Source organism: Branchiostoma belcheri, unplaced genomic scaffold (genome assembly GCF_001625305.1).
Source record: "Branchiostoma belcheri isolate BF01 breed outbred unplaced genomic scaffold, Haploidv18h27 scaffold91, whole genome shotgun sequence".
Lineage (NCBI taxonomy): Eukaryota > Metazoa > Chordata > Leptocardii > Amphioxiformes > Branchiostomatidae > Branchiostoma > Branchiostoma belcheri.
Genome location: NW_017804587.1, coordinates 1,208,249 through 1,218,078, shown reverse-complemented (window position 1 = coordinate 1,218,078; position 9,830 = coordinate 1,208,249). Strand labels below are relative to the sequence as shown.

The 9,830-nt window shown below is 40.8% G+C and overlaps 1 protein-coding gene across 1 annotated transcript in view; it reads left to right on the top strand.

Annotated features, from left to right (window-relative positions):
* The window catches only part of LOC109488117 (Golgi-associated PDZ and coiled-coil motif-containing protein-like), a 16,363-nt gene extending 6,695 nt beyond the window's left edge, over positions 1 to 9,668 (top strand). Inside the window, exons 2-8 of the mRNA XM_019792280.1 lie at positions 1,804 to 1,968; positions 3,730 to 3,905; positions 4,688 to 4,853; positions 5,289 to 5,384; positions 5,914 to 6,078; positions 6,585 to 6,676; positions 7,918 to 9,668. Of these exons, the coding sequence (XP_019647839.1) occupies positions 1,804 to 1,968; positions 3,730 to 3,905; positions 4,688 to 4,853; positions 5,289 to 5,384; positions 5,914 to 6,078; positions 6,585 to 6,676; positions 7,918 to 8,407 (1,350 nt within the window). The 3' untranslated portion in view covers positions 8,408 to 9,668. The remainder of the gene's footprint in view (positions 1 to 1,803; positions 1,969 to 3,729; positions 3,906 to 4,687; positions 4,854 to 5,288; positions 5,385 to 5,913; positions 6,079 to 6,584; positions 6,677 to 7,917) is intronic.
* Positions 9,669 to 9,830: the final 162 nt, after the last annotated feature.

Sequence of the window (9,830 nt, the reverse complement as noted above, 5' to 3'; positions counted from 1 at the left end):
TACTATATATATATATATATATATATATATATATATATATATATACACATTTCAATGCTAGTATAGGTTTATACATTTCAATACAGTATAGGGTACAAATATTAAGTTAGAACGCCCAACATTGAATCACAGATAATATCACAACAGCCTTAAAATAACAAACCAAACAGTTGCAGAAATATTTTCATGGCAGCCATTACGACCAAATCAGCCCTGATCGGAGGCCTTACAAATAAGTACGTTATGCCGAGTCTTGGTCGATATTGATTTCGGCGGGGATTTTGCGGTATCTCCGGTGTGCAAGCTGGGAAATCCATCTCGCTCAATAACCATCATGAACGCTCAGGGACCCGACAGACAGTCTTAATATGTACAAGTAGAGCTGTGTACCTAAACAAATTTTAGGTACAGGTACAGGTACACAGGTTTAGGTACAGGTCCGGACCTGAACCTGTACCTGAACAATTCGACCAATTTATATGCTCTTCTGAACTCCTTCAATAACAAAAAAACATAAATAAACTTGATAGTTAAGGTTTATTCTTTGTTTATGGCGAATGCTCAGATAAAATATAGGCAAAACTAAGTTGTTTTTGTTTTCATGAACACACTGTCCTTACACAGGGACCCATTGTGGACCAGCTATTTACACATTTGAGGTCACAAATAGGCATAAAATTGGTGTGAAATTGTTTAGGTACAGTACCGGTACTGAGGGATTAGGTATTTTGGACCTGTACCTAATCAATTTTTCCGGTACAGTATCGGTACTGCGTACCGGTACACAGCTCTATGTACAAGTGATGAGTTCTGATAGCCTTGCCTTTTCAAAATCAATAAGTAAATAGTGTGCTTTGTTTTCAGAACATAAGGCCACACCAATTTAATTTCTTGGTTTAACGGATTTTTCTAGAAAAATAATGGAGCGGGCGGGCGAAAAAAAAAATAAATAAAAACAAGCCTAGGCATCGTATTATGGCCCAAAATGGTACGATAGGAGCCATGAAGTCAACACACCAGGCTGGTTCAAAATTTAAACAATGAATTTTGAACTTTTAATGATACCACTGCATTGGAAGATGGAATAACTAACAACTAGGAAGAAAAGGACTGTTTTCAACTGTTCAGGGCAAAATATAAGCATTTTGCAGTTGATTCTGAATTTTTATTTTCAAATCAGAAAAAAACGAAGCGGGCGAATCCCACCAAGTAACCAAGAAATTAAATTGGTGTGGCCTAAGATTGATTTGTAAATTGTAGGCTTGCGTGAATGTCAACATGTACCGGCATATACAGTATGCCGCCATGTGTGTGGTAACTGTAAAATGTGACCATCAATTTTGTGGTTTATTCCACACTGGATGCTGAACACTTAAGTGGTTTCTTGGACGATAAACCTATTTTGCAACATGAAAATGGATTTTTAGAGCATACACAAATGTTTCATGAGCATTATAGCAGTTTTACAAACATTTCAACTACATCATTAACCTGTCTACTAGCCTTTCTATTAGTCAGGTTAATGTAGTTGTATCCAGTCTTTGATTATACTGCTGTGGAGGTCCCTAACACAGGGGTGGGCAGCAGTCAGCTAGTCAATGTTTTGTAGTCTTCTAGCACCATGTTTTCAATCCACTCTATCAAGCAAGTCCACACTGGCTTTAGGCTGCACTCTCATAATGTCCTTCCTGACACACTCCCCCCAGGATTTTTTTTTAGGTCCACACTGACATCTGTTGCCTCAGCTACAGTTCAGTGAGTTTTCTAAGTGTTTAAATTTTCCATGATGTTTCTCCTTCACAGGCCCAGCTAGTAGACCTGCGTTCAGACCTGTGTGAAGTCCGTGCCACCAAGTCTATCCTAGAGAAGGAGCTACACAACCAGCTGCTTCAGCTGCATGCTGTACAGCTGCAGCTGCACTCCAAGTCAGGTGTCCACGTCGACTCGGACGCCATCAAGGCCAAACTGGTGAGGAGTGGGCCACAAAGTTAGCCTGGGTGCCATCCATTTTGTAGCAGGGCTTCTTTCATGATCACTTGCTAACCCATACAAAAGGATGGCACCCAGGCTACTACAAAGTACTGTAAATTATGAATAAATGTCAGTGGCTTTATTTTCGTTACAATACAATTGGCACCCAGGCTACAATGTAAGTTGTAAATTGTGAAAAATTAGCGGTAGTTTTATTTTCGTTACTAAAAGAATGGCACCCAGGCAACAAAGACTACTATAAACGGTGAAACATTAGCAGACTGGTTTTATTTTCATGTTTTTTTGTAGTGACTTTTCCACTGAATTCCTAATACAGCTAGCAATTGCTTCCTTGTATGCTATGACTACTGTACTACCACAAATTCGAAATACTGTGAAAACTAATCCGAAGGCTATTGGACACTCCTCTGGCCAATGCACACTCCCTTGCCACTGTATGATCTGCTTGGAGATTATATGAAAACCCCCTTGAAATTGCAAAAGTTTCATGATGTACAGTAGTAGAGAATGTTCCCATGAGACCATTCAAATGTTGTCAAGCAAATTTATCATGGTTGGCTTCCAAGGCTGTGTATAAATAATGCAGTATCATGTAAAATACATGTGCTATAATAGCATTAATAGTATAACTGTATCATGTAAAAGCTTCCACTTCCAATTACTTATGATGAATATCACATGGACTGTTCCATTTTAACATCTCGAAGGGGGTAATCAGAAACATAACATTTAGCCTCTTGTTTTCTTAACAATTCTCAGCATATTGAATTGTTTTCCAATTTTTGCCTAAAGAGTTTTGTAGCTGTCCTTCTTTTCTTGCTCACCTGGGAATTCGAGTAAAATGAAAAGCTCAAAGAAGTGTAGATTTTACGAGGCTGGCAAGGCATTCAGACGGAATACCTACTTCCTGTAGACACAATTTCCAAATGCTGCCAGTAAAAGGGAGAACCATCGACCTGGACAAAACTCTGACCTTCAAAATTCTCTAATTTGACCTTGCAGTTCCATGATATTCAGGAGGAGGTTCAGAGGAAGTCAGCTGATCGGGCTGACCAATCAGACGCTCTGCTGTTTTTGGCCAGCCTGGTGGGTGTGGCCTTAAAGTAGAGGTGAAAGGTTAAAGGGTGAAGGTCACATCTTCATATGAAGTTGTAAATCAAGGATGTCTTATTTCTTGGGTTCTGTATCATCTAATTCCACCAAATAAGCTTAAGCTTGCCAGCCTTCTAAAATCTTCACTTGTATCTAGTTACTTCCGGGTACAGAAGTATTGTTTTGGGTGGATCAGCGGTGGGTTTGTGTGTGTATCAGAGTAGGTTGACAGCATGTGGGTAGAAGATTGACAGGCAGAATGACAGGAGCTCAAGAGGTAAGAGACAGGAAATGGGGTGAACGTAAAGGTCTCAGAAGGCCAGCAGGAATATGGTGGTTGACAGGGGAATTCAGGAATGTTTGAAATCTCTGATTTCTGTTTTCCATTGGAAGTTTTCCATGAAAAATTCCCAAATACAACATTTAGTGCTTCATACTTTTTCTGTATGTGGTCTACATATATCCATTAATCTTTTCCTGCTCCCTCTGAACAATTTTGTTGTGACAAACATTGGTTCATCGAAAAAACAGTTACTCAGGATTCATGTCATCATATCCAGTTGCCTGAGTAACTGTTTTTGGCGTATCTTATAACCTTTACCGACAAAACATTGATTCAGGTGGTATTAACTTTTATGCTTACAGGAAAGTGAGATGGAGCAGTTTAAGAATGATGCGATGAAGGAGGCTAACCTGGAGGCAGAAGTGAAGGAGCTTCGGAAGGAGAACATCGAGCTACGCCAACAGATCCATGCTCTACAGTCCGAGGTCTACGGTGCAAGGCTCGCTGCCAAGTACCTGGATAAGGAACTGGCTGGCAGGTGGGTGCTGTAGGATTTTCCTAGAACTATCGCAGAGTAGAACGGGCTGCCACCATGTACAGTAGGGGCATGATCACTGGATAGCTTCAAGCAACACTTACAGTTAGATATACAAAGGTTGGATGTAACAAGTCAGTATAATATAGCCAGCTGCCAAGTACCTGGACAAGGAACTGGCTGGCAGGTGGGTGTTGCAGTACCATGTCCTGCCACTAGGGTGCATGAGCTTTTAAAATGTCTGTCTGATCATGAGATTTTTCAGTCATTTAGGCCTGAAAGACATGCTGAGATTATATAGTTAGTACATCTATAAACACAATAACAGGAATGATTTCAACTGATACACCCAATTTACTACGGTAAAAGCATAGAAGCTTTCAGACGGCATCCACCATCTTTCTTCAAGTACTGACTAGGGTAGTCACTTGACCAAGACGTTAAAAGGGCAACACAGGTCAGATGACTGGATGAGGGTGTTGACCTTTTAACTGAAATCTTCCATGCTTTTACCGTGTATCGTGTATTGGTGCGTCGGTTTAAATCCTTACAGTTATTATGGACTCTCCACAACAGTTTAATTAACCTTTGTCCAAAAACACCTTTTCCAACGACCTCTGTTCCCCCAGAATCCAGCAGATCCAGTTGCTTGGCCGTGACATGAAGGGTGCTGAACACGACAAACTGTGGAACCAGCTGATTTCTATTTGTAGTATAATGCAAGTAATTTTTAGTCCTCCAAACTTACGTATAAACACCTTTTCCACTGTTTTCTCTTCTTGCAGAATCCAGCAGATCCAGTTGCTTGGCCGTGACATGAAGGGTGCGGAACACGACAAACTGTGGAACCAGCTGGAGGCAGAGATTCACCTCCACAGGCACAAGACGGTTATCCGGGCCTGCCGCGGCCGACACAGCCCGCTACGCCAGCTACCAGCACCGCCTGGGCATGTGAGTCAGGATATACATACCTGTACTTGTTGAGGTCCTCTCATCTTCTCATGAGTAGCCTGCGTCAAGCTAGTAGTCTTCATCTTAAGTTGTCCAGAAGGCCAGAGAAGTCAAAAACTTCACCTGCACCGGACAAATTTTTCCCACACCACTCAGAATTTAGGAAGTATGGATCATAGTAAATACTGTTCAAAAACCATTGCCATTATTTCTTAATATACTTAATAGGTGGCAACAGTCAATATAGCAAAACACTACATAAACATGATTGAATGTACATATGAACCCAGTACAGGGCTAAGTAAAGGTTCAGGTAGATATCAGAAATACCTGCACAGCTCCAAATTTACCTGCACATGGATGGAAGAACCCAAAGAAGTATTAAAAAATGACAGGACAGCATACTTAAGATATCCAGTGCTGTTTTATCCCCAGGACCCACAGCACCTGCGGCGTACCCAGGGCATCGGAGACGTCAGGACCATCAAACTCATGAAGGAACCGGAGGAGGGACTCGGGATATCCATCACTGTAAGTACTGAACACCCCTAGGATGGAATGGTAGGGTCTATTTTTCACAAAACTTACCCTCGCCATTGTGAATTGTCAGACTGTTACGTTTTACTTATTGGGGTGTTTATTGTGAAATTTATTTAACCCAAGAATGGATTAGTAGGAAATCCTCTCACTTAAGAATATGCTTTTGTAGAGATGTACTTTCCTTTATTTTTACACATACATACATACATAAATGTATCTCAATTTGTAAACAAGTCTCACTTTTTCCTGCCTGTTATACTTCAAGAAATTATGATATAGCACATTGGCAGGACATGTACTGTACCGGCACAAAACCCACATTTTTTTGGTTTTCGTTGGATGTTTGGTCAACGTTGCATCAGAATTTTGCCTGAATTTTGAGACATTCAGCAGGAGCGCTATGCACAATACATCACGGGTGCAGTACATTCTGCCGACGTGCTGTATGAGACTGGTCTAAAAACCTAGGAGACCTACAACCTAGGAAAGGAATGACCCGAACTTGACCTTGGTTGTACAGGGCGGCAGAGAACACGGTGTCCCCATCCTGATATCAGAGATCCACGAGGGACAGCCGGCAGAGCGCTGCAGGAACCTGTTCGTGGGAGATGCCATTATCGCCGTCAACGGGGTGGACCTCAGGAACGCTAAACACCAGGAGGCTGTCGGCATCCTCTCACAACAGGTAATACAGTAGGGCTTTCAGCAAAAAATGTTCTCTTTTACAAAAGACACAGACAGAGCACTGTATTTAATGGCTTTTTAGTGCCTTCCCGCTCCTGCGGTGCAGTATGTACCATTTTTAAGGTCTATGGTAAGACAACTTGGAGACGTGCTACACTCCATGGAGCATGCAGTGTGGTGCTGAGTGAGTGAGAGAGAGTGAGTGAGTGAGAGTGAGTGAGTGAGGTATGACTCGGCTGGGGATCAAACTCACAACCTACTGAATGCAAGGAGAACACTCTTGGCTGTTGCATCGGTGTACTCACCATTATAGCATATCAGAATTTTACAGTTAACAGTATGCATACATTTGTTAAACATTTTTTGGAGGTTTAGATTTCATATGTATAGCTATAAACTCTTACAAAGGCGTTTAGAATCATCAAGTCTAGCTTACACTATTGATTATTGAATTCATTCAGTGTTATCACATGTCCATGACTGTAACCCCCCTGCCCCCCTCCCCAGACTGGAGAGATCACCCTGGAGGTGGTGTTTGTTGCACCTGACATCGACTCTGACGACGAGAATGAAGAATACGTGGACGAAAATGGATTTAGGTAGGTCTGATTTATTGTACTGTAATTCTAAAATAAGAACCATTACTTGGATATTGCTGACTTATCGTGAATAGCACAGAAAGATTTGTTGGGCTATTTTAAGCTTCTGCCTTTTCACAATATACGAGATGATTTTTGAGATGCTTGCATAATGAGGTTACCATGGCTGTACTTAATCTACATGTTTTATGTAACTTAAGTCATAAGTCTTCATGACATCTGCAACTTATGCTACAATGATGCGTATGAATGTTACATATGCGTAACACACCTAACAGTGTCTCAGTTGTTCGCATGTTGCCAGACTATGCACCATAATTCTTTACGAAAAGCTTGTTTTTTCTGCGGTCATTTTGCATCATTCATCCTCGAAGATTTTCAGGTGGCTTTTGTAAGAAACTTAACAACCTAACTTGTAAAAGAATATTTCACCAAATTAGAATTATTGGAACAAGTTAAGTCTTAAGCCACTTGAGAAGTACCATTTTTCTAATCATGCAATAAGAAATGAAAAGAATCATTATACAAGCACCTGCATGAAAAGTTTATGCATGAGGTTACTGCAATATAAGGATTCATAACACTTTTTCCAAGAAATGTAAAAAAATATTGTTGTCAATGACACCAGAAGTAGCCTGAAACAAACCAGTACAGAAAAAAAAACATCTTCAATTGGATCAACCAAGCAAAAAATAAGCTTACAAAGAACTATGGGACATAGTCTGAATCCAAATATTTCCCATTAAACCTTGCTGCTGGATGTGGGAATAGAACCCATGACCTGCCATCCTTGGATGAGGCTGGGTAGGTGGCAGTCATATCGGTGTACATCTCAATTTCACAACAGTTACTGCTGACTTTCTCTCTTTTTCTATCCTGCTGTCAATCTCATAATAAGTGGTGGAGGAGACAGTATTTCTGTCATATGGTGCAAGCATAAAATGTTCCTCTACATGATAAAGAAGTGGATTGTAAAATGTGATGCATCCAAATATTCTGAGGAAAAATCAAGGCTAGAAAAACCTTTTGTAAAGCTGCACTCTCAGTCCTTCTTGTCTCATTACACAAGGTGAACATTTGCTATGCAAAACTAGAAATTGCACCACTGAACAACAAACCATTTGTTAAGACTATTCACGAAAGCAGCCACATAAAGTTTGTAAGAATCTATGAGATGTTTTAAAGTAGGAGAACATGTAACCAACAAAAGTAGAATGCTCTTTGATGTACTGTTCTTGTAGGTACCGACTCTACAGAGATACGGGAGAGGAAGAAGAAAACCCGCCCCCTCAGATGAACGGCACCATGTCCAGCCCCTCTACCCCCCAGCGAACCCCCACAACTGAAGAGGGGGGACCCCCTCCAAGCACTAGCTCCCAGCATGCACCAGGAGAGCCATCCCACAATGCCGAGCCTCCATCCCAACCCAACGCTGGCGCCGCAACGGAACAGCCATCCCAGAATGCAACAGGAGATGCAGCGACACGGGCGCCGAAGACGGGGAAATTCAAACTCCCGACGAACATCCACAACTACATTCCGCCACCGCAGACGGTAGAGAACCCTCGCAGCAGCCAGGCGGTGCCTGGTCTCGCGCCCGGGGTGCAGAACTCGGGACAACAGACAGGGGGAGCAGCTTTACAAACTCTCAGCGTGGGGTCATTACAGGCCAACGCCGTGCAACAAGAGGTCATGGGTCAACAAGACAGAGAGTTGTTCCACCCCTCATAGGTGTGTTTAAAGTTAAACAGGGAGGGTACAGCTCAGTTCTAGAAAAAAATCATAAAGGGGAAAACATAAGAAATCTAAAATATTAAGGTGACTAGTTGCACAAGGAAGTTGTTACTCAAGCAACTGGATAGGTTTTGAAAACTGTCAGGTGTTTTCATCAGTGGCTAACTGGATCTACGTAAAACTTATGACAGTTTTCAAAACCTATCCAGTTGCTTGAGTAACAATTTCCTTGTGTATCTCATTACCTGGATGTCCAACCTTTATTGAGGTGACTAGATCGGTGTTTTTATCAATTTAACCTTAACCCTGCTATTCATGTGTAGTAGCCATCCAGCACCAGATTGTATTGGTTTTTGGATTAGGCAGCAGGGAGAAGGTTAATACATGGAAACTTGAATTACAAAGTACAACATGCTGACCTGTGGTTTCAACAATCTCCAAGCAGATCCTAGGGTGGCAAAAGACAGTATCAATACCTCTCTGGCCAATGGATACTTTCTGGCCAGTTTGATACTGTCTTTTGCCACCCTAGGATCTGCTTGGAGATTATGGTTTCAACAAAACCCTTCGCCTACTTTTTCTAGAACGTCCTAAATTTAACTGTTCTATATTGAGATTTCTCTACAGTTGGTGAAATATATACCTTGGCTTGAGCAAAGTTAGAGGGTTGAATGTGCCATGCACTGTTAATGCAGGAAATAAACTCTACAATCATCTTAACTTTGTGTATAGATAATGGAATTATAAAACATGAAGAGCCATGACTGGTGTACATGTCATAAAAGTTCCCAAATTTTACCTATTTTAACTTGTTCAATTATGACTGTAATTGAAATATTGTTATATATTATGATGAGAGTAAAAAGATCTGGTGTATCTGAAAAGATGAGAATTTATGATTATCCAAGAATAATGTTACTTGATGACACAAAAAAACAAGGTGACAGGGTCAAATTGTAATGCTTCTTGGCTGTACTATAATATTACACATTGATTCCTAGCTAGACTTGGCTTTGTAATATTTTCATAAAGTGCTGTACATGTATATCAATTGATGATTAGTATCAAAATGAATTGGTAACTTAATTTGTATAATACAGTACTAGTACTTAACTGCTTGTGCCATGCCTAAAATCATGCTAAATTTGGTGCCACTCTACAAAGACACAGACAAACACACAAATACACTGCTGTGCTGTAGTCAGTGTTGTATTTCAGCTACCTTTACAGCTAGAATAACTTTGTTGTCTAGAAAGCTTTCTTAAGGCCACACCAATTTAATTTGTTAGTTCTCGGATTCGCCTCTTTTTTTTTTTTCCCAGTCGCTTCATATTTTTTCTGGAAAAATCCGAGAACCAACAAATTAAATTGGTGTGGCCTAAGGCTTTTATAAACTCAGTCTGACATTCTACAAGAATCA